Source organism: Polistes dominula, unplaced genomic scaffold (assembly GCF_049000335.1).
Source record: "Polistes dominula isolate Pdom_NZ unplaced genomic scaffold, Pdom_raw_medaka contig_19, whole genome shotgun sequence".
Classification (NCBI taxonomy): Eukaryota; Metazoa; Arthropoda; class Insecta; order Hymenoptera; family Vespidae; genus Polistes; species Polistes dominula.
The window spans coordinates 1494499-1522353 of record NW_028301058.1 but is presented as its reverse complement, the minus strand read 5'-3'; the positions used below and the strand labels follow the sequence as shown (position 1 = coordinate 1522353).

Below are 27855 nucleotides of genomic sequence, written 5' to 3'. Positions count from 1 at the left end.
TTCTTATTTTTGTATTGGGATCTCTGGCAGGGATCGTGGCGTAAGAAAATTCGACTTATCTACTCTAATTTTGAATTTAGTCACCAGATAGCGTATTCAATTGCTAGAGATCTCCCACGTGACGTAGCAATTCGACCTATGTACTCTAATTTTGAATTTAGCCACCAGATAGCGTACTCAATTGCTAGAGATCCCACGTGGGGTAGGAATATTCGAATTATGTACTCTAATTTTGAATTTAGCCACCAGATAGCGTATTCAAGTGCTAGAGATCCCAATTATCATTTTTGTTTCTTTTATATTGATTTATTTATTTTAATCATTTTGTGTTTCATTTTAAAAAATATCAGAGTAAAAAGGTTAATTTGTTTTCTTCTCTTTAAGATAATATAATTATTGATTAATTAATTAAATTCGTTCGATTGGTACGATCATTGTGTTAATTCGTTCATTCGTTAATGGAATGCGTGATAATGCTAAATGAAAACATTAAAACGTATTCCATTTGCATACATATTTGGCATTTTTCAAGATGTTTTTATCGTACAAAAAAAAAAATAATAATCCTAACCTAACCTTAAATTCTAAAATTATTTATCTTAAACTTAACAACACGTTTTACAAAATATTTATATATATATATGTATAAAACATATACAATTATGAGTAAACGTTTAATTCATTGTACACATTCTTATAATAAAAAATAATATTAATAATAATAATAATAAAATAAAAATAATAATAATTACAATCGAAGAACAGTATGTTTGTTTAAAAAAATTCATCGTAGAAAATTTTGTGCAGTTTCATAACAGATTTTCATTGAAATTATTTGTTTTTGTTGTTGTTGTTCGTTCTCCTTTTTTTTTTTACTTTGTAAATTAATAATATATATTATAATATATAAATTAAAAAAAAAAAGAGAGAGAATTGAAAATACAGAAATGTTTGGACGGATTTTGTACAGGTTTATACTGATACAATGTTTATATAAAAAAAATATATATATATATATATTTATATCAAATATTATCATCCATTGACGCGCATTAATATTATTTAAACATTTTTTTCATTGTTATATTATATAGATTAATAATTTTGTATTTTTATTAAGATTAAACATTTCCCGTTTATTTTTTAAGATAATCTTATCAAATTTGATATAAACGAGTATATAAAAAAAAATCTCTCGTTATTCAAAACTTATCAAAGTTGTTTGATATTAATTCATTAAAATGCAATCTTACATTTATTATTTAAATGTATATTGAAGATTGTGAACATTTTCTAGAATTAATATTTGTCTCTTAATTATCATTAATCAAACAAATGATTAATAATGTTGTTTCATTTCTAACATTGTTTAAAATTTTCATAGAAAAAATAATAATAATAATAATTATTATAATAATAATACGAAAAAAAAATCAACGATTTATCAACAAACTGATAAAGAACATGATCAAACGAATATATTAATGCACTTTATGTTGCAATAATAATTAAATAAAAAAATTAAAAATACAAAATATGATATTAAAAATTAAAAAAAATTGTTTATTTAATGATTGAGAGATAATACTCCTGTCCAAAAATAAAATCAAATCAAATAAAACTCCCATAATAGGAGAAATATGAGGAACGACGAAGTATTGCGGCAACCATTTTGTATTACGGCTACCATTTTGTTATGTTCGATGACCAATCGTTTTAGTTCATTCGTTCGTTCATTCGTTCGTTATAATAAACGAATTTAAATATTCGTTTTATATCAACGATTGTCTCGATAATATATATATATATATGACTCATTATTTTTCTTTTTTTCCATAATAATCCTCCATTTTATTACAACACACACATATATATATATATATATATATATATATATATATATATATATAGTATGTATATTTCTCTTTTTGCAATTCTTTTTTATTTTATTTTTTTTTTTTTAACGCGTCCCGCTGATATCATTAGATATAAATAAAATATCACGTCGGACTGTACACATAAAAAAAAAAAAAAAAAACAATTATAACAAACGCACGCAAGATATTATTTGCATTCCAATCGATCGTTCGTGTTAAAAGAAATCAAACAAAAAAAAAACACAAAAAATTGTTTACAACGCACAAACAAAATTTGCATTGGGATCTCTGGCTTGGAGGGGCGTGGCGTAACAATTCGACCTATCTACTCTAACTTTGAATTTAGCCACCAGATAGCGTATTCAAGTGCTAGAGATCCCAATACAACGGTAATAATTAATTAATTAATTAAATTAAGTATAGAAATAATTCTCGTATTGATTTTTTTAAATTCAAAAACACACGAACGATATTGAAATAAACGAGAATGCATTTGAAATAACGAAAAATCTATTCACGAATATAATTGTTTTATTTAGTATTTTGAAATGCTGGATTTAATTGGCCACTTTTAGCATTGCTAGTTGAGTTTGCTGGTAAAGGATTGCTCAGGTGAAGTTTTTCTTGTCTTTTAGCTGCTCTCGCTAAACAACATAATGCACCAATTAGTATAATAACACCCAGTAATGCCAATCCACCTGATACTGCTGCTCTTGCGATTGGTGGCAAATCTACTGCCATTTTTAACAACGAACGCATTTCCGGTGGTAATTCATCGATAACCTGCAAAACATTAACAAATTATTATGATTTTGCGTGTCATACTTAAATATAATTTTTTGTAATCTTTGTAAGAATATTTCTGAACAAATTGTACAAACAATGATATAATATTTAATATATATATTAAATATTAAATTAATTATTAGAATATAATTTTATTAATTATATTATTAAAATATTATTATATATATATTGGGATCTGTAGCATATGAATGCGCAATCTGGTGTCTAAATTCAAAATTAGAGTAGATAGGTCGAATTGCTAAGCCACGCCCCGTGCCAAAGACCCCAATATATATAATCAGTATTAATATGATATTAAATATAATTATATAATTGAATATTAAATATTAAATATATTATTTAAATATATAATTATATATTTAAAATAATTGTATAATTTATATTCGCAATAATTATTAAATTTAAAATACTTATCACCTAACTAAATAAAAATAAGATTAACGTTATGCAAAAAATAGGTTATGTTGAAACATTTAACTAAATTAATTACAAAATGAACAACAACAACAACGTGAATTAAAACAAGTTCTAAAAAAAAGATAAAAAACCAATTGTTGTACTTTAAGATGCAAGAATAAAAACGGTATGGTGTAATATGATGTAACAGAATGAAGTTAGTAGCTTTTAATGTTAATGTTAATGATGGTGATGATGGTGTATAAAAATACTTACATCTTCAAACCACATAATGGGGAAAATGATGTCAGGGAAAGATGCAACCTGTTTGATATCTCGCACCTGACTAACTGCGAGATTTATTTGTATCCTTGCACGTGCACGAAGGGCTGTACCCATCATTGGTTGAACATCAACAAATAATTCATGTTTCTCTTGTACAGGTGGTGATACACCTATTACTGCTTCTCTTAATGCAGGATCACCTACAAAGAAATAAAAATAAAATGAAAGTGTAAGTAAAAATATATAAATAACACCTTTATTGGGATCTCTGGCAAGGGGCGTGGCGTAGCAATTCAACCTATGTACTCGAATTTTGAATTTAGCCACCAGATAGCGTATTCAAGTGCTAGAGATCCCACGTGGGATAGCAATTCGACCTATCTACACTAATTTTGAATTTAGCCACCAGATAGCGTATTCAAGTGCTAGAGATCCCAATATTAATTAATCATTTGCAAATAACGTACAATACACACAAACAATAAATTGAACTAACAATCATAAATTTAACTTAACTAAATAAATAATAATTGTGTAACTACACACAATTACATTGATATATAATAAATACATTAATTGTAATATAATTTATTTAAATAATTATAAATATAAATTATACTTATAACTAAATATTATTTTTCTTTTACGTTTTTGTTATTTAGTTTTTTTCATTACAACGTGTTATTCAACATATTACATAATATTGTTTATTTTATTAGATTGATATAAATAAATATTAATTCGTTATAAATTATTAATTCATATTTAATGAATTTAAAGTATATGCCAGTTATAAATTTTTTTTTATTTAATAAAAAATTAATGGATTTATTCTATGAATATTTGAAACGTCTTATATTTTTTTTTTGTAAATTATATAAAGTATCATTCGATTATTTGCATAATATATTCTATCGAAATAACACGTTATTATATAATAATAAAAAGAAATATAGTATTTTTTATATAATAATATTGATTTAACTTCTAATCAAAACTGAGACTCGAATAATCGAAAAACAACAAGAATTAATTATATTATTTATTTCAAATTTTTTTTTTATTATATAAAGTATGAAGAAAATTGAAAGGATTTCCAATGATCGTAATAACAAAACAAAAAACAAAAAAAAAAGAAATTATTCTTCATACTCTAATTATTAATTCACTTTCAATATCCTCTTCCTCTTATTCTTATTCTGTATCTTTTCTCAGGGATTATTAAAAGACACCAAGTGAGCAAATGGTGGTGGTGTAATTCGTGGGAGTAAATTTGGTGTCAGGAGGAATCTCACGATGCTACGAATCGTTATTGTTGCATATGGAATATAAAAGAAAGAGGTAAAAAAAAAAAGGTATTAAGAAAATAGGTGTCTGTCTACATAGATCGTAGTAAAGTAACCAAGCAACGTTCCACGAAACCGGAAGTGAAATAGAAAAATGGTCGTCGGTAGACTATGACTTACGAAATAAACCGAGCTTTCTTTCTAACGCACCTTGGTAATACGCACATAATACTTTCTCTTTTGTTTTTTCTTTTCTTTTTTTTTTTTTATTTCTATTCTAACTAGATAATTGAGACGTACGATGAATGAATGAATAAATAGATGAATGGGTGGGTGGGTGGGTGAATAGATAGGTTGATATCAACCATAACGTTTAAGATATACATTAAAAAGAATCTTTTATGTTAGAAAGGTGATCATAATTGTAGTTAATTTTATTACCTGTGTGCGTAACGTGTTATTCAATGACCGGTTGTTTCCTATATAATCGATACTCTTTCTTTTTTTTCTTTTTTTTTTTTTTGACATAATATTAAATAACTAAAACTTTTATTCGTATAATTATTTCTAAATACATATATATGTATGTTTGTAGAAATACTTTAACTTTCGATTTACTTCTATTATTATTTTTCATTTCATATATTTATATTTATAAATAACTTTATATAATTTATATTTTATAAAAAAAAATGTATATTTTATATATTTATGTATTTATAATTACAAATTTTCTATATATATTTATAATTTAAAATTGTAAAAGAAAAGTATTATTTCTTTCATTTGAATTTGCCGCGCGCGCACTCCTACGAAGAAGCGTAGAGAGCGATCGATACAAATCGATTATTCGATCGATCAATCAGTGACAGATTAGACAGGTAAAGAGATAGCTAGTTAAAGTGAGATAAATAATATTATAATAAGAAAATTTAAATAATTAAATAATTTGTAAGATTAATTTGACTAGTGAATATAGAAAGGAGCCAATAATAGTCTTTAATTGACGTTTCTCAATTTACACAGGTAAATTTTATATAATAAAATTCACGGTTGTAGTAAGCTAGTAAAACCTAACCTCTATTTATAGGAAAACAAATTTAATTATTATCATTACATAAAATTCTTCATTTAACGTTATCACATATATATATATATAGCTAGTAAAACCTAACCTCTATTTATAGAAAAACAAATTTAATTATTATCATTACATAAAATTCTTCATTTAACGTTATCACATATTATATATGTGTGTGTGTATATATATACAGATATAGTTATAGATATGCTATAAAAGATTGAAAAAAATAATTAAATAAAAATTTACCCATATAAAAGTGTGGAAAACTAAGAAGTACAGGAGAATCAAATTGGCATGCAGAAACGTTGAATGTTCCTTCAGGTGAACATGGTGGTCCAGCAGGACAGAAACATTGTTGAGAATGTACCTTGTCAGGTGATGCAAATACATTGCTTGGTGGTGTAAATCTATATCCAGGAACTTCACCATTAGTCATTACCTCTTTCTATAATAAAATAATATCGATAAAAGGATAAACATTCGATTAAACAATAAAGATCATAAAAAAAAGTGATTAATACCTGAAATACCAAAGGTAGAGCTCTGCATAGATCTTTGTCGAATATTTTCAAGACTGTATCCTTTGTAATACGTGGTGGAAAAATACTACCATCGCTACCCATGATACTATCACAATTAGGTGTCGTCCAATGACCCAAAAATTTCTTACCATCCCATTTTTCAATTAAACCATATTTAGTAACGTCACCATCACCGCTAAATACGGTGTACCAATCAGGTTGAGTACCATTTTTTCCATACAACAAACCAAATTGATCAAATGGAAACTTTGGTTCTTTTGGTACTACATCTTTTGCTAATTTCAATAATGGATCTTCATATCCCCATAATAATTGTTCTACGGATACTTCGACGAAAGGTTTGATTTTTAATATGTCCATTATTGATGCCATTGCTAATCTGAGAAAACGTGCTGCATATTTTGATTGGGATGTTGCTGACAACATTGGAACATTTGGCACTACTACGAGATCATCGTCAGAACCAACTGACAATTCCTGTCAAATAAATAAATTCATTCATTGCTTTTGATAGTTTACTTTTATTTTTTAAACTATTCAAATTGTATATGTCACATATTTAACATTAGATTTATTGACTAAGTCAATGAATCTTTTTTACTGGGAAGATTAAAAAAAGATCCGCTAGGAGAAGCAGCACCAGTGAGGAGGGGTACATATGTAAATTTTACATCATCTTACTTATACCGACTATCAGACATACAATTAGCGAATGCACAATGTTTTGTAGGCATGATAATTTTATTTTTTTTCTTCATTTTTTTCATCACATTATTTATTTATTCTAATAGTAATAAGACGTACGTTTAACGTTGTTGTCAATAGAGAATTCAAAATATATGTACCCCCCACTGGTGCTGCCCCTACTAACGGATCTTTTTTTAATCTTTCCAGGAAAAAGGCTCATTGTATTACTATATATATATATATATATAGTAATATAATATAGTGTAAAATATAATAATAATATAGTAATATAATATAGTGTAATATAATAATAATATAGTAATATAATATGCATAGTAATAAACAAAATGTGATTATTATATTATTATTTTATTATTTTATAAATAATATATGTAATAATATATATTAAATATTTAAAATTAGATTTACTAACTGAGTCAATTGTATTACTATATATATATATATAGTAATATAATATAGTGTAATAAACAAAATTTGATTATTATATTATTATATTATTTTATTATTTTATATATATTATGTGTAATATATAATATATATCACATATTTAAAATTAGATTTACTGACTGAGTCAATTGTATTACTATATATATATATATATATATAGTAATATAATATATTATAATATAATAATAATAATATAGTAATATAATATACATAGTGTAATAAACAAAAATTAATTACTATATTATTATTATATTATTTTTCTTTTTAAAACATTTGTTGGTTTTGATTTTTTGGTTTAGTTTTATTTTTAGTTAGTTTTTAGTTGGTGTTTAGTTAAATATATATAAATATTATATTATATTATTATATTTGTAACTCCGCCTAGTTATTGTCTAGATATCTAGATAATAGCTAGCTGGTCCCAAGCCCAGATAAAGGAGGAGGGTTCGAGGGTGAGATTAGCAACCTAACCTCGGTAAAAAATAATAATTGCTCCTAGAACTAACTTCACAGACTACAGGGGCCCAGTGCTGTCAGATCGTGGGTAAATCTTACCCTCTCCCTGTACCACTGGGATTGCACACAATGAAAGTTATCCATGTCCGTGTGTTTGGGATGTCGAGGAAAGCCGAGTGTAACCGAAGTTGGCGGTTGGCCACGAAGTGGCACATTATGAAAGCGACTCGTGTCCATGTGTTCGGACGACACGAGTCGCTTTCATAGTGTGCCACTCCGGCGTGCCCGCCAACTTCGGTTACACTCGACTTCTTTCGACATCCCAAACACACGGACATGAAAAACTTTCATTGTGTGCAATCCCAGTGGCACAGGGAGAGGGTAAGATTTACCCACGATCTGACAGCACTGCAGGGGCCTACAGGGGCTGTGAAGTTAGGAATAATTGGACATAGTTCGAATTATAAGAAAAAGAAGAAGATTATATTATTATTATTATTATATGAATTTATTTATATATTATGTGTATAAAACTAAAATATATATTATTTTTTTTAGAAAACATATTATGTTGGTTTTTAATTATTTAATGAAATATATAAATAAATAATTATTCCTTTAATCAATTCGATTACCATCATTCAAAAAACAATGTTTGTTTTAAGTTATGAAAAAAAAAAAATAATGAACGAAACATTTGGTAAATCTATACAATGTTATTAAACATATTCATTTTATTTAAATATATTTAAATGAATTGTTAAATGATTTTTATCTTTCTTTCTTTTTTTTTTTTGTTTTTTTTTTTCAGAAGTGTCGAAATTTTGTTAGAATCTAATTTCACTTTTAAATATTTCGTTCTTCTTCTTCTTTTTTTTTTTAATTATTTTTTTTTTCTTCTTAAATGGCATCACATATTTATTACAGTAAATAATATATCATTTGTAAATATCAACTCTCGTATGTGTGTGTGTGTATGTGTGTGTGTGTGATGTTTAAATGATCAAGCTTAATTAATATTTCATGATGATAGCATGTGACGATAAAAAAAACGAGAAAAAAGCAGAAGAAAAAACAAAGAAGAGAGAAGAAAAGAAACAACAGATGATGAAGATAATTTGAATAATGAGATAAAAATAATAATAATAATAATAACAATAATAATAGGAAAATGTTAGATGATGTTGTGTTCTGGATCTGTTAGCAAGTCATCACGAACGAGTTATTTTCCATGGTAATTTTCATTAAATCTAACGTTGAAGTATTGTATTAATTTAATAATCGTCGAATCGTGTATACAAACTCACATACAGTCACAAATACATATACACACACACACACACATAACGAAGTTAATCACTTGTCCTAGAGTCTTATCACCGGAAATTCGAGCCATGTTTTTTTTTATTATTATATAGGATCGTATTCATAAAAATAAAAAAAAAATAAAAGAAATAAAACAAAGAAATCAAAATAGAAAAAAAATAAAAATAAAAAACACACACACCCAAAAACAATTTATATATATATATATAGATAGATAGATAATATATTTTAAATTAAATTGTAAATTGTAATTATATATATATATATACATTATTATTTTTAATTTAAATTTAATTGGTATTAAATTAAATTAAATTTGTTTAATTATATTAATTATAAAAATTAAATTAAATTTCTTTGTCAATTATTTGAACTATAATATTAATTTTAAATATTATTATTTTTTTTTAATTTAAATTTAATTGAAATTTAATGAAATTAAATTTTATTTTTAAATTATTTCAACTAGTATTAATTTTACAAATTATTATTTATAATTTCTTATATATTATAATTATATTATAATTATAAAAATTAAATTAAATTTTTTTTTGTTAATTATTTTAACTATAATATTAATTGTAAATATTATTATTTATAATTTATTTTTTATATTAAAGTTAAGAACTCTAAGTGATTGCAGATTTTGTCGATAGATGGCTTTTTAAAATCAGCAATGATTTAGTTATCCCAACCTCAATATTATAATTATATTAATTATAACAATTATTTTTTTAAATTAATTAATATTATTATTTTAAAAATTAAATTTTAAATAAATTAAATTTTTAATTTAATGTAATTTAATTTAATTAAAATATATATATATATATATATATATATATATATATATATATATATATATATATATGTATATATTACAAATATGGCAGGATTTGGTATTTGCTGCAATGAACTTTCGAGTTCCTAATTCCAGTTAATAATAATAATAATAATAATAATAATAATAATAATAATAATAATAATAATATATTACCAAATGTTACTAAGAATATTTTATCGTCTCACGTAATATAATAAATTTCTATTTTATCATTTTAATTACAATTATATATATATATATACTAATTTAGTATTTTCTAATCGTTAAACTATAATATCAAATGAATATCATTAAATGTAGTATAATAAAATTCGAATTACCTCTTAAAGATTATAAAACTATGTTAGAATATAAAAATTTGTTTTTACGATTCGCATGAGTCACTTTAAAGATTCATGGTAAACATACACACATATACATATACACACATACATACATACATACATTGTGTCCTTCTAGTTTCTACAAAATTTTCCTTTTAAAGTTATAATATTACACATTTAACATTTACAAAGATTGTCGTCCTCCTTACCATTAGTGACCATTAATTTAATTCATTTATTCCGTTCTTTTATTTTTTTCTTTTTCTTTTTTTTTTTTTTTTATTGCTATTTAAAAATACATCTGACAATTTGGTGTTAAAAAAAAAAAAAAAAAATAAAATGATTTATTCTAATGAGAAGTAAAAGAAATAAATGTAGGAACATTTTACCAAAATTTTTATCTCCATTATTTTGAATATTATTTTTCCTTTTTTTCTTTTGGTATTTAAAAAAAAAAAAATAATAAAAAAATCTATATATATTTAATTCAAGAAGTAAGTAGATAAATCTATTTTTAGTGACGACAGGTTTTACTGGTTCTTATTGAACATAAAAATATCCAATGACGAACCTTTTGCCAAAAAATATTTAACGTTTGAGTTTATTTCGAAATCAATATTCAATACGTAGATTTATATATGTATTTGTGTGTGTGTGTGTGTGTGCCTTTGGTCAGGGCTGTATTTAAAATGAGGTTTAATTAAGGTATAAGAAGCCCGGTGTGACACCCAAAATGTCGACGATTTTTTTTCCCCGGAATTTTTTTTATACACGAAAATAAAATCCGATTGTTTTGACATTTAGATTTAATTACTGTCTTAAAGTGTACAGAAAAAAAAATTATTGTTTGACTTTGTTTAAAAAAAAATAATATCACGTAATATTAATTTGATCATGAAATATAAAAAAATGGTCACACATTTTGTTTATCAAATAATTTAATAAAAAATAAAAATATAAAATGTCAACTCTGCATATAAAGTTGCAATTAAATCGACTGCCTATAATAAATTGCAATTAAATCGGTATTTCTTTTTTTTTTTTTTTTTTCTTTTATAATACACATATAACAACAATAATTACAGGATGTATAATAATACATTGTGTGACCATGATGTATATTTAATTTTTCTTATTTATTTATTTATATTTTTTCTTTTTTTTTTTATAAAATAAGAAAAAATCGATTACAAATAACAATGTTCATTGCTAACTGGTAAATATATATATATATATATATATATATATATATATATATATATATATATATTTTCTTTTACATTTTTATTTTATAAATCTTACGAAAGGTGTGAACGTCAAATGAAATATAAATTATGCATAAGTTTTATCTTTAACTCTTCCATTCACTAGAATTTTGTAGACTTTTTTTGTAAATGTTAACCTTTGGACGTTCTTGATCGTAATTTTATTAACATCTATTTTAACATTTTCTTTTTAAACTTATTCGAAGAAATATAAATGTTAATTAATGATATTAATGCAATAAAATAATTAAAATCGATCGAATGATAATTTTATCAATTAAACTCCTAATCTCAAATCATAAAGTATAATTATTAAAATTAATTATTTTTTTTTCAAATTATTACATTATTTATTAAAATTATTTACATTAAAATGATTTAAATTAATAAAATTAATTATGTATAATATAATTTGGCATATATTCGTATTAGTATTAGTATTATTATTTGTAAATATTTTTTTTAATATTTTTTTTTGTATTTTTTGAAAGGAGTACATTCGAGAAATCAAGGATTTTAAGTTCCAATACTAATTATTGCACACGTAAATGTGCATACTTATCGTTTTCGTCGCAGGTGAAAGTTACTTGAACGTTTACTACGAGTGTTATATATATACCATTGCATGAAATACCTTCTTTCAACTTGCTTGCTTGCTTACTTATTTTACTTTGCTTAGCTTTGCTTACTACGTTGTTGTATCAATTCGAATTTATAAATATAATCTCAACACATTCATATATATATATATATATATATAATTATTAATATTTAAATTGAATATTAAAACTGAATTTTTTCTTAGTTACTAAGATATGTTTTTTTTTTTTTCAAATAATTATTGTTAGTATTTAATTTAATATTATATAGTTATATAGTTATATTATTAAAATATATATTAAAATGTAAATATTATATAATATTTAAATATGTATAGATTATTATTTAAATTTAATATTAAAACTAAACTTTCAAATAGTTCGTTTTTTGATTACTGGAAATATTTTTTTTATAATAGTTATAATTAGTGTATCATTTAATATTATATAGTTATATTATTAAAGTATTTATTTATTTAAATATAATATTTAAATATATTATATATTAATATTTAAACTTAATATTAAAACTGAATTTTTTCTTAGTTACTAAGTAAGGTTTTTTTTTCAAATAATTATTGTTAGTATTTAATTTAATATTATATAGTTATATAGTTATATTATTAAAATATATATTAAAATGTAAATATTATATAATATTTAAATATGTATAGATTATTATTTAAATTTAATATTGAAACTAAACTTTCAAATAGTTCCTTTTTTGATTATTGGAAATATATTTTCTATAATAGTTATAATTAGTGTATCATTTAATATTATATAGTTATATTATTAAAGTATTTATTTATTTAAATATAATATTTAAATATATTATGTATTATTATTTAAACTTAATATTAAAACTGAATTTTTTCTTAGTTACTGAGATATGCTTTTTTTTCAAATAATTATTCTTAGTATTTATTTTAATACTATATAGTTATATAGTTATATAGTTATATTATTTAAATATATATTTAAATATAATATTTAAATATATAATCTATAATATAAATATATCTATATATTAATATTTAAATTGAATATTAAAACTGAATTTTTTCTTAGTAACTGAGATATGTTTTTTTCAAATAATTATTCTTAGTATTTAATTTAATATTATATAGTTATACAGTTATATAGTTATATAGTTATATTATTTAAATATATATTTATTTAAATATTATATTTAAATATATTCTTTAAATATATAATCTATAATATAAATATATCTATATATTAATATTTAAATTGAATATTAAAATTGAATTTTTTCTTAGTTACTGAGATATGTTTTTTTCAAATAATTATTCGTAGTATTTAATTTAATATTATATAGTTATATAGTTATATTATTAAAATATATATTTATTTAAATATTATATTTAAATATAATATTTAAATATATAATCTATAATATAAATATATCTATATATTAATATTTAAATTGAATATTAAAACTGAATTTTTTCTTAGTAACTGAGATACGTTTTTTTCAAATAATTATTCTTAGTATTTAGTTTAATATTATATAGTTATATAGTTATATTATTAAAATATATATTTATTTAAATATAATATTTAAATATGTATATAATAATAATTAAACTGAATATTAAAACAAAATTTGATCTTAATTACTTGTATATGTTTTCTCAAATTATTATTGTTAGTATATAATTTAATATTATATAATATTATATATATATATTTATAGTTAATTCATAGTTAATTATTACTAATATATTTAAATTAATTCATTCATAGAATTAATTCATAGTTAATTATACAAATATATATATATTTATAGTTAATTCATAGTTAATTATTACTAACTATTTATAGTTAATTCATATACATATATATATATATTGTGCTATATATTTTTCTTTTACTATTGATTTATAATACAGATATAAAATAATATAAAAAATAATGAATGATCATTAATCATAAATAACTTATTTATTTAGATATATTATTACGTTGAAGTAAACGTTACTTGGATTAGTGTAGTGATTCAAATATGGATCTTTTTTCTCGTCTTCTTTTTTTTCTCGACTGTTGTTGATCATGTAATGACTTTCACGATTTATTATTCGTCTTCTTTTACAATAATCTCGTCTCGATCATTTTCAACACAAAAGATTACATTTCCTTGAAATAAGAGAAATCACGCCAGATACGTTCTTTGATGCTCGGTCATAAGGTCATCGTACGAAAGGATTACGAGATGCAATAGAAAAATAAATAAAAAACAAGAAAAACAAAAACAAAATTAAAAGTGAAAGATAAAAGGAATATCAAATGATTAATTTAAGAATCACTGATTCTAATTTTTTTTATTAACAAAAACAACAACAACAATAACAACGTCTCTTCGAAAAAGTGTGAAATCTTTTGAGGTTAGTTTTGATTTATAATAAACTACAGTTCATTTTTCATATATTCGTGATTTATATTTCATTAAAACAGGAACGTATTTAGTATAAGGATGTATTTTAAATACAAACTATGATTTTATTTCTTTTTTATACAAAATATTATAATTAAATATAATTTAGTATAATTTATTTAAAATTAAAAAATAGAACAAAATTACTGTTCATTATTTTTATTTAAGATTCGAATCGTTTAATGTTTCTCTCATAATTTTGTTTTTTTAAATTGTTAAAATAAATTGCAAACCTTAAAAATGAAAAAACCACACACACACATATGTACACGAATTCAAATGTTACTTTAGAATTAGTATTTTGATTAAAATTCAAATTATTATAGAAATAATTAAAATTTTTAGTTTTGTTTTTAACATTTCCAAAAAAATGGGCCTTAGAGAAGGAAGGAATGGAAGAATGGGGTTCCTAAAAAGTTTAATTACGTTCCTGGATTAGAATGTTGCTTTTGAATAAAATTATAGCTCGAGAATAAATTATTATTAAAAGTCAATTTATTTATTTTTTTTTTTTTTTTTTTACTTTGATTGTGTTTACGCAACTGAAGAAAACTTTGATGAACTCGAAAGAGAAAGAGATTGGTTTAAATAATAATAATAATAATAATAATAATAATAACAATAGTAATAATAATAAGAAAATGTTGCTGACAGATTTCAAATCTTCTTACTAATGATCATTATTATTTCTAAGAAACAACATACACACATGGTAACCTATTGATCCGTTTCTTCTACGTATGTGAATATATTAAATTTTTAATGCATTTTTTTCTTCTTTTTTTTTTTTTTTTTTTTTTATTCATTTATGTAAAATAATTCACGTGAATAATTACACTGACAAATGTTTTTTTTACTAAGTACTTTACGTTTGATGAAAATTACAAATCAACTTCAATCAAATAAATTAATAATATTTTTAATCATTAAAGAAAAAATAAACAACAAATAAGATTAAAAAATAGAGAAAAAAATTCCAAGCGCAATTTTAAGTGCAATTTCAATTGCAACTCCAAGTGCAATTTCAATTGCAATTCCAAGTGCAATTTCAATTGCAATTTCAATTGCAATTTCAAGTGCAATTTTAATTACAATTCCAGGTGCAATTTCAATTGCAATTCCAAGTGCAATTTCAATTGCAATTTCAATTGCAATTCCAAATGCAATTCTAAGTGAAATTCCATGTGCAATTCTAAATGCAATTCCAAATGCAATTCCAAATGCCATTTCAAGTGCAATTTCAAGTGCAATTCCAAATGCAATTCTAAGTGAAATTCCATGTGCAATTCGAAGTGCAATTTCAAGTGCAATTCCAAATGCAATTCTAAGTACATGAAAGAACATTAATAATACGACAAAAGTAAATATTTAATTATTGTTAACCCTTTGCACTCGAATGGCGCCAATACGGCGCCCAGCAGCTGATTTCAAGTCTTTTGTCACTCCATCTGCTTACTTACGATGCATGATAGGATATTTCTTGAAAGATATACTTAAAAATAATACTTAACGGGTTGAAAAAGGGACTTTCTTGTTTATTTCTCAATCCTACTCTAATAATATTTGGCGCTTCTTTTAAAATTTATCCTCTACGTACTGTGGCGCCACCATAATTGAATGCATTTCGACGGACATGCTTTTCATATACAGAGATATTACTCCTTACCTCTACCCCCCATAAATATGACGTTATCGTATAGATAAAGGTTAGGTTATGTTCAAATTGTTCACGCACTCATCCGAATCTATGGCGAAACAGATGGCGCTGTACTTACCTGTATCTTTTTATTCATTTATTAATTATTTATTATACAATTAATTCATGTGAGCCAAAATATGATAATGGAGGGTAGAGGTAAGGAGTAACATCTCTTATGGAAGAAAATGTGAAAAAGTGTCCAGCATTTTCTATAAATAATAGTTCAAAAACCTTCCAGAATGGCGCTAGTGTAGACAGAAGGTATGGTATGAATGTAGCAATTGTAAACGAATTGAAGTATGCCGAGTTACGTAATAATGTAGTAAAATATAACCTTAAAGAATTATTATGAGAAAACGTGTAGCTAAAGTGATTTTATTTTGTTAACTGTGAATAGTACGTTTATTGATTTTTTATTATTTAATAATTTTATGAAAAAAGTATGTGAATAACAAAACAGTTATGGAGTAAAATTTGTATTGTGAAATTTGTGTTTCTTGTTTATTTCTCAATCCTACTGTAATAATATTTGACGCTTCTTTTAAAATTTATCCTCTACGTACTGTGGCGCCACCCTAATTGAATGCATTTCGACGGACACTTTTTATATACAGAAATGTTACTCCTTACTTCTACCCTCCATAGTTGAGTCAAAATTGTTCCTTAAGGTGTTAAATAATAATAATAATAATAATAAAATAATAATAATAATTACCGGGGTAAATACATATGTCTTTCGTATTTTGTAACTGATCGTATCATTTCCGTTGAATGTAATGTCAGCTTTCTCCCAACGTTGTTTGTAAACGTATGGACCTAATTCATCGAGTATTGGTTTTTCTCCATTATTTAAAAATTCATCAGCATTGGTAACATTGTAAATGTAAATATGTAAATAGGGTGTCACTGGTGGTGCCTTCCACCAACCAAAAGTCCTTCCACCATCTTTCAATGCTATTTGCTTGTTTACGATGACTTCGATTAATTTTGGAAAAATTCCTGCCAATATTGCTGCTATAATGATCAATAATACTCCCAAGGCCACTGCTGCCCCTGTAAAAACAAAAATAAAAAAGAAACCAATCAAATTGAATAATAATATTATTACGTAATTTTGTACAAATTGGTTAGGTTTGTGAGGATTGATTTATGCAAATGATCGATGAGATGACTCGGTAAGTTTATATGTTTTATTTATTTATTTATTTTTTTTTTTACAACGTTGATTGGAAGAAGAAGAAGAAGACAAAAAAAAATTGAAAAGAAAAAACAGCTCAGTGATGTATTTTTTTTTTAATTTAAATTTAAATTGATAAACAATAATTAGGATGCGAAGACCGCGAATGGAAGGATCGAGCTCAGGGACGGAAAAAATGGGGGGATTTGGTATTTGCGACTATGAAGTTTCGAGTTCCTAATGCCAATTAAAATTAATAATAATAATAAAAATTATTTAATTATTAATAAAAATTAAATATTAAATAGTATTTCATTTTTGTAAAGTAATATTACAAATATTATTTTAGTATTATAATAATTATTGTATATTATTTTTTTATTATATTATTTTAGTATTTTTTATTTATTTTTGATAATTATTATAAATAATTAATTTTTTTATTATTATTAAATTAAATTTTTCTATAATTTGATTTAATTATCGTAATAAAACTAACGTAGTAATTATTCCATCATTATTTTGACTATGCTAAATGTATGTACAAGTTTATTAACAATATTATGTTCAATCTTATATATTTATATAGGGTGTCATTTAATACGTGTCAATAATTTCATCAAAAATCATATTTATGATTTATAAAATTCTGATTTGTACAAATTATTCTGATCATATAAAACTCGTTTATAACCTCAAAAAAAAAATATTTTAAGTGAGTATCATTATAATTAAAAAAAACCAGTCTTGAATATCCTTGCAACTTTTTTATTCGTACTTTTGTTTTTTTTCTTTCTTTCTTTCTTTCTTTCTTTCTTTCTATCTATCTATCCCGTCCATTACCATCTTTGGATTTTTGTGTAAAATAAAAATAAAAATAAAACAAGAAGCCATAATAAAAGAAGAAGAAGAAGAAAAAGAAGAAGAAGAAGAAGAAAAAAAGAAGTCAATCGTAAAAGATTTTACAAGACGATTATCAAAACTAATTTATGGAAGTTATTCTTTCATACTAATTTCTCAAGCATGGATAGTATCCACCTTGACTCTTCATGACCTTGGCTTTCGATGACCATAGCATTGAAAACTTTCGTATCTCTCTTGTTGGATGTTACCGACCGGTTTTTCATGGACTTTTCACTAATTCAAATTTATTTAACTTGACACAAGGACTAAGAAATACTTCAAATCATTCAACCATTATGACAAATCTGTTTGTCTCTTCTTTCATTTCATTTTGTTTTTGTTTCTTTTTTTCTTTTCTTTATTCATTCATATTTAAATTTCTTTGGTTAGATAAATAAAGTATTACAAAAAAAAAAAAAAACATTCCTAGAAGAGAATTCTAATTTTGTCACAAGAGCAAACTCAATGATTTGCAGTTTTCTATTTGCTTGTCACAAAAAGTTTTTAAATGTTTAATATAATATAAATAATTATTATTATATATATAAATTATAATAAATAGGAATAAATATTAAAAATTGTTTTATAAAAAAATATAATATAATGATATAATATAAAAAAATATTCGGTAGTTTGTGAATAGCTCAGGTGGTAGAGATGCAGTGTCTCTCCTCCCCCTTGACCTACTAAAACAAAGTTCAGTGGATCAAATCCCAGTAGGGTATAAATAATATTTTTATAATAATTTACTAAAATAATAAAATAGTTAAATTTATAATTATTAAAATAAATAATAGTAATAAAAAGTATATACAATAATTATTTATTAATATAATAAATAATATAAATAATAAAATTTATAATTATTAAAATAAATACTAGTGAGTATAAATATTTATTATAATGAATTACTATTATAATAAAATAATTGTATTTATAATTAATAAAATAAATAATACTAAAATAATATCTATAATAATTATTATAATAAATAATACTAAAATAATATATAATATTATAAAAAATACTATAGTAATAAATAAATACAATTTAAAAGAAATAATAATACTTTAAAATAATATAATAAGATAATTTATAATAATTATTATAAAAATACTATAAAATAATAAAATTTATAATAAATATTTTAAAATGAAAAATACTAAAATAATAAATATTAAAATAAATAATATACTAAAATAATATTTGTACTATTACTTTGCAAAAATCAAATACAAATTATAATGTAATTGTTATTAATACACCGTTATATAGTATTTTATATAAAATAAATTGAATTTTTCATATTTTATTAAATAAATAATAATAATTATATAAATATCTATTAAATAAATGTTTTCTTTGTCCTTTTTTCTTCTCTTTCATAAAAATTACTTTCTCCTACTAACGTTGAAAAATTGTTGTTAAATACAAAAATAATTGGAATAAATAAAAATAATAATCTATAATATAGGAGGAAGAAATATTCGTAATAATGATTACATTATTAAAAATAAAAAAGAAACAAAAATGTTATTAATAAGCTCAAACGTAATAAACCAGAAATAATGTAATAGTGTAATAAAATTATTAAGAATCTTAACTTGTTCAGAATTGCTGCTGATTGGTGCGTATTACGGAACGTTTTAACGTGTTACAAATATTAAATAACTACTCATGGCAATATCGAACTTTCGTACCTTTCCTTTCTCTCGAAAGTTTACGATCAGGTTTATAATAATAATAACAACTTGACGTTGTTAAAATATACGTACATATGTATAATACTTTCAATGAAGTTCAATCATAGATTCAATTATATTTCTATTTTTTATATTTATTATTATTTAATATAATATCACGAGATGTAATTTCATTTCTTGATAATTGTATAATAATTTCATATTTATTGAAACATTATATATATATATTATTATATTAATTATAGTATTAAATTAATATTATTATTTATTATTTAATTATATTATTTAATAGTATATTTATATAATATTATTTTATTTAATATTGTTATTTATAATTATTTTATTTAATAGAATATTGAATTCAATTTATTTTATTTATTATTATTATTTTATAAATATATAATTTATTATTATAAATATTATTTTATATATATATATATATTTAATTAATATAATTAATTGTGTTTTATTCCTCTTGCATCGTATTTTATTTTTTATTTTTTATTTTTGTTTTTAATTAAAATAAAAATCATCATAATATTATAATCTCTAAGAACGACTTAGAAAATGTGTTAGATTCGATTAGAAAGCGTGTGTATGAATAAAAAAAAACACACATAAGTACTTAACTTATCTTGAAGTTTAATCATAATTGTTGAAAAATTAAAAATACGAAAGATAATTAGATAAGAAAAAGAAGAAGAAGAATTAAGAGGAAAGTGTTCATTCATTTTAATTATTCTTACGATATCTTAACCTTTTTACGCATTCATTTATAAATCACATGTTACCTTTTTTTACATATTCATTTTTTTTTTTTAATAAATTTTTTGAATCGGCCATAAATATTTCTTGTTTTTTTTTTTTTTGGTTTTGAAATGGTAGATTACATTTATTTATAATAATCTTCAACGAAACGTATGTTTTATATTTTTTTTTTTTATTTTTATAATAAATCATTCGTATATTGAAATATTTCATTGAAATTTTGAAATTTCATTAAATTTATATAAAAGATAATTTTTTGTTGAAAATTGATAATAAATGATTGAATGAATTTTATTGTTTCCGGTTCTTTTTTTTTTTTTTTTGACATCACAAAAGTGCATAAATAATGAACGAATAAATGCCTGCAAACATTTATTTTTTTTTTTTTTTTATTTCGAATTATTCAACACGCAAACCGGAAGAAAAAAAACAATCATGGCGCATATCTAATTAAACTATTATTATAATTATTATTATAATAATAATAATTATTATTATTATTAAAAAGTCTTTCTACATTTAGTATAATTTTTTTTTCTCTATGTTTTAACGTTCACGGAAGATCAATTTTATTTCCGACATTTTTTTTTTTTATTTTATTTCCTTTTTATATATATATTTTTTTTTCTTAAACTTCACATTATTTCGTTCATGGTTGGCGTGAACGATATTTCATAGTGATCAAATTTTATTACATATGTTTAATAAAATATTCAATTCAGTTTTTTTTTTTTTATAAATTACTATTATTATTATTAATATTATATGATGATACCCAAAATTCGTAATTTTTCATTTAATGTAAAATTGCAAAATTTCTGTCGAATTTTTACAAATAAATTTTACGATTTCGTAGTAAATAAATTGTTTTTCAATTAACTGTAATAAATATTATCGAATGATCGTTCATTTTTCTTATTTCTTTTTTTTTATTACACACAAATTGATGAATGTAATTTGTTTTAATCAACTTTTTGAGTAATATTAAAAATTTGACTACATTTTTTTTTTCTTACATGTTCATTTCAATAGGTAATTAAAAAAAAAAAAAGAAAAAACCACGTGCCAATATTAAAAGTAACTTACATAAATAAAATAATAAAAAATACAATCGTAGAAATCGCAAGTAACGAATAAAGGAATAAAAAGGAAGATTATTCTCATTATGTAACTTTAACGATCACGAATTCCTAATTTGTGATTCTTTCTATACCACAAATTATAATTCAAATTAGTCACGAATTGAATTTTCATCAAAATTTTAACGAAATTTTAATGAATAATACATAATACAATTTAAAAACCTGTACGACTTGTAATATAATTACGTAACACTCAATTTGTATTAATCAATACGAACCTTGAATTATATTTTACAACATAATACAACATATACATATATATGTACACCACACAAGAACAAAATTTGATGTTCAATTTATTTAAACAAAAAAAAAAAGTAATTCATTTGCTTTATTTATTCATACATTTGTTATATAATATTTTGTTGTTGTTGTTTTTTTTTTTTTTTTTTTTTTTTTGATTGATTGATTGATTGCAACACAAAATACGTGGAATAAAATTAAAAATAAATTCAAAATAAAATAAAATAAAAAAAAATTGAAAGAGAGAGAGAGAAATAGAAATAGGAAATGATAGATTACTACTACATACTTAGTATCACTTATGTATTATGTAATAAAATCATTGTGTTGACATCGGTTACGATTTCGAATGAAATTGGGTTCGTTTCTAGTCGTTGAACGAGTGATCGCATAATTTCATCAATTTTTATAACATACTGTAATTTATTTTGAAAAAGAAACTAATAATCAAAGATATATATATATATATATATATATATATATATATATATATATTTATTTATTTATAAATAATTGGAATATGTAATTTTGTTTATCCAAGGTTACAAGATTTTTGTTAAACCTTTTCTATTTTTATTTTATTTTTTTTTTTTTAGATATATTGTAATAATTTCATTTATTTTTATAACATACTGTACTTCAATTGATATACTACTTGTTCAAAAAAGAAACTAATATAATATATATATATATATATATATTTTTTTTAATTTTGTTTATTCAAGGTTACAAGATTTTTGTAAAACCTTTTCTATTTTTATTTTATTTTTTTTTTATAAATAATATAATAATTACAATAATTTTTTAAATTTATATAACAAACTGTACTTCAATTGATATACTACTTGTTCAAAACAGAAACTAATATAATATATATACATATAAATTATTTTTCTTAATTTTTATTTATCCGAGGTCATTTTTGTAAGACACTTGTAACTTCAACATTTTTGTAAGACACTTTTTATTTTTATTATTATTATTATTTTTATTGTTATTGTTTTTTCTTTTCTTTTTATAAATAATATGGAATAAAAATCAAATAAAAGATTAAATATATATATATATCAAAATAAATATATTCTTATATACTCGGGAAAGTTGAACGTTACGGAACAATTAACTCATTTCCGTTTTTTTATATTTCAAAGCTAGTCAAGAAGACAACTAAATCAAGCAAATAAATTCAATTTATTTATCAAAGAAAGTCTCACAACACAACACAACGAACGAACTTGTCATATTTCTCCGTTGTCATCAACAGTATATTTAAACACATAAATATCTTTCCTTATTTTGTTTCTTTTTTTTCTTATTATCTTACCCGACTAACCTACTTATTTTCCTCTCATCATTATCATCATTATCATCATCATCATCATCATCATCATCATCATCATCATCATCATCATCTTCTTCTTATTATTTTTCTTCTACTTTTTCCACTACAACATGTTTATTTCCTACTCAAGAATTCTCATAGAAAAATTCAAATTACATTGTATTTACATATTCATTTTTTTAGGTTATAAATTTGAAAAAAAAAAAGAATATCTTTTTAAACAGGAAACAAAATTTATTATTCAAATCTAAGAACAATTATTAAACGAATTAATCTAATTATTTAATATAATTTTTTATAAATAATATATTTTATAATTTTATTTAATTAATTTATATTATACTATATTTTATTTATAAATATTTATTTATATTATATTAACTGTGCTAGTGTTATTATTATTATTATTATTATTATTATTATTATTATTATTATTATTATTATTATTGCGGGTTTATTGTGGCTCATGTGAGTCAAAATATGACGTTGTGTCGTTAAATGTTAGGTTATGTTCAAATGTTTCGTGCCCTCTTCGAAATCTTATGGCCAACAGATTGCGCTGCACTTTCCTGTATCTTTTTCTTTCTAGATTAATTCATTATTTTATAAATAAATTAATGTAATAAAAACCTAGCTGTATGCAAATGCAACGTTGTGTCAAAATTTCAAAACAATTAATAAAACACTTTTGAAGATCAGAGGTTAGGAACAAACGAAACCTACATTTTTAAATATTGGGATTTCTAGAACTTGAATACGCTATCTGGTGGCTAAATTCAAAATTAGAGTACATATTTTAAATATTGCTACCCCACGTGGGATCTCTAGCAGTTGAGTACGCTATCTGGTAGCTAGATTCAAAATTAGAGTACATAATTCGAATATTGCTACCCCACGTGGGATCTCTAGCAATTGAGTACGCTATCTGATGGCTAAATTCAAAATTAGAGTACATAGGTTGAATTGCTACACCACGTTGGATTCAGTGCTGTCAGATCGTGGGTAAATCTTACCCTCTCCCTGTGCCACTGGGATTGCACACAATGAAAGTTTTCCATGTCCGTGTGTTTGGGATGTCGAGGAAAGCCGAGTGTAACCGAAGTTGGCGGGCACGCCGGAGTGGCACACTATGAAAGCGACTCGTGTCCATGTGTTCGGACACTGTTGTGCCACTCCGGCGTGCCCGCCAACTTCGGTTACACTCGGCTTTCCTCGACATCCCAAACACACGGACATGGAAAACTTTCATTGTGTGCAATCCCAGTGGCACAGGGAGAGGGTAAGATTTACCCACGATCTGACAGCACTGGTTGGATTTCTGGCACTTGAATACGCTATCTGGTGGCTAAATTCAAAATTAGAGTAGATAAGTCGAATTGCTACACCACGTGGGATCTCTAGCACTTGAATACGCTATCTGGTGGCTAAATTCAAAATTAGAGTACATAGATCGAATTGCTGCTGTACGTGGGATCTCTAGCACTTGAATACACTATCTGGTGGCTAAATGCAAAATTAGAGTAGATAGGTCGAATGGTTACGTCACGTCCCTGCCAGAGAAATCTCATTTATAAATTTTATACTACAATAAAATATATATATATATATATATATATATATATATATATATGTACAAATTAATATAATTTATTATATTATTATATTATATAATCGTATAATTATATTTTGTAAATTACAAAAAGAATTCGACTATTTAATCATCCAATGACGAATCTAATTAAAAACTTGATTAAATTTACATTAAATTTAAATATTATATTGTGTTAAATAAAAATATACATATTGTTATTATTTAGATTTCGTCGTTTTTATTGTAGAAAATATATTACGATTTTCTCTTGTGTGTGTGTGTGTGTGTGTTTATTTCTTTCTTGTAAAACGTTACGGACGACTTGGTATGTACGACCTCCATTTCTACAACGTCCCGCTAGGAAACATTCAAGTGTATACTACGCTCGACATTTTCTTCAAGACCGTTACTAAAGAAAATAAAGAACTTTCACATCTATCGGAATTTCTAATCAATAAATTTATTAAACGATACAAACGATAACATTACAAATTTAATTCAAATCAAATTTCGTATTAATTGTAATGAATCAAATTAATTCAGTTTTTATAAAATTTAATATTCAAAAAAAATTTTTTTTTTTAATCAATTTATAATCTAATAATAAAACTAAAATAAAAAATACAAAGGATATTGAAAATCATAGTTTACAATTATTTTCATTGAAATAAAAATAATAATAATAATGATAATAATTATTATAAATAATTTTTTTTAACCTAACCTAAAAAAAAAAACTAAAATGAAAAATACAGAAATATTGAAAATCATAAATTATGATTATTTTCATTGAAATAATAATAATAATGAAAATAATAATAATTATTAAAAATAATTTTTTTAACCTAACCTCTAAAAAAAAAACTAAAATAAAAAATACAAGAATATTGAAAGTCATAAAACTATGATTATTATAAATATATATATATATATAAATAAAACAATAATAATAATAATAATAATAATAATAATAATAATAATAGCTACCGTTTGTGTCACTTGACCAAAAATGAGCTCAGTAAATTCGAATCGATTAAAAAAAAAAAATAGAAAGATAGAAAAAGAATAAAAAAGGTGCGACTAGCAAACAAATGAACAAAATTATCCAATAGCCTGAATAATAGGTGGGTCCGTATGCGATACATGCAGTTACGAGAAACGTGTTAAGTATTTATTTAAGTCCCGTAATTTTCTAAACGTTACGAATCAATTGATATATAATATATATACATATATATATATATATATAGAATACCTTTTGATTGTTTGTTAACCAATGACTGTGTTTCGTTTTTACGTGACGTCCGTTTCTAATCATTCATATATATATATATATGTATGGTGAAAATACTTTTTGATTCATGATACGTAGAAATGAAAAAAAAAATAAAAAGAATATTTATCATTAATCATTACCAAAGTAAGAACCTTAAAACGTCGAGAGAAAGAAAACGTGACAACTTTTGAAACGATTGTCCATTGTTTTTTATTTTTATTTATTTATTTATTTATTTTTTTATAAATAGAATTGATCATTATTATTTTATATTAAAATTAATTTAACAATATTGGATGAATTTTGTTATGTATTATAAAAATTAATATTACAAATTTTGTTTAAATAATAAGCTTTTATTATAGTCAAGGAATATTGTAGTTAATTTATTAAAAATATTAATAATTAAATATAAATTTATTTAATATTTATATTATTTATAATTATATAATTTTTCAATATTAATATTATAATAATTATATATTATAAATAATATTATGAATTTAGTTAGGTTATATAAATAATATTTTATAAATTAGGTTAGGTTATAAATAATATTTTATAAATTAGGTTATGGTTATATAAATAATATTTTATAAATTAGGTAAGGTTATAAATAATATTATTATTATAATTATATATTATATAAATAATATTATAAATTAGGTTAGGTTATATAAATAATATTATATAAATTAAATTAGGTTAAATAAATAATATTATATTAATTAGGTTAGGTTATAAATAATATTATATAAATTAGGTTAAGTTATAAATCATATTATAAATATATTATATATAATTAATTATTTATATATATATAATAATAATAATTAAGCATTTTGACAACAACTAAAAATATTTCGTCAATAATACTTCGACGACTTATTTTTCGTTTCGTCCAAATTAAAAATGACCTTGAACTATTGTTTAGTCTTTTCTTCTTTTTCTTCTCAAGATTTCATTGACAACTTTTTATAAGTTTTGCTTTACGTAATAAATGTCAAGGTTGAAGATACGTCAAAAAAAACTTCTTGATATTTTTTTTTTTTTTTGGTTTTAAATACTCGCATCATTCATTTGAAATATTTTTTTCTCTCTCTCTCTCTCTCTCTCTCTCTCTCTCTCTCTCTCTCTCGTAAATAAAAATTACGTTGACATGAAATATTTTACATTGGGATATGTATAATTATACGTAGAGATTTAATTGCAGGTTACTGGTAGTGTGTTGTAAACGATTTGTCCATTTTTCTTTTTCTTTTTCTTTTTTTTTTTGTACTCTTTGTCTGACGCATCGATTTTTTTTTT

The 27855-nt window shown here is 22.5% G+C and overlaps 1 protein-coding gene across 5 annotated transcripts in view; it reads right to left on the bottom strand.

Annotated features, from left to right (window-relative positions):
* Positions 1-1925: 1925 nt before the first annotated feature.
* Positions 1926-27855, bottom strand: part of emp (epithelial membrane protein) — a 38874-nt gene continuing 12944 nt past the window's right edge. For all 5 annotated transcript variants that reach the window (XM_089175760.1, XM_089175762.1, XM_015319892.2 and 2 more), the window contains exons 3-7: positions 17118-17455; positions 6257-6754; positions 5982-6180; positions 3357-3565; positions 1926-2660 (exon numbers count right to left, since the gene is read on the bottom strand). In XM_089175760.1, the coding sequence (XP_089031886.1) occupies positions 2409-2660; positions 3357-3565; positions 5982-6180; positions 6257-6754; positions 17118-17455 (1496 nt within the window). In that variant the 3' untranslated portion in view covers positions 1926-2408. The remainder of the gene's footprint in view (positions 2661-3356; positions 3566-5981; positions 6181-6256; positions 6755-17117; positions 17456-27855) is intronic.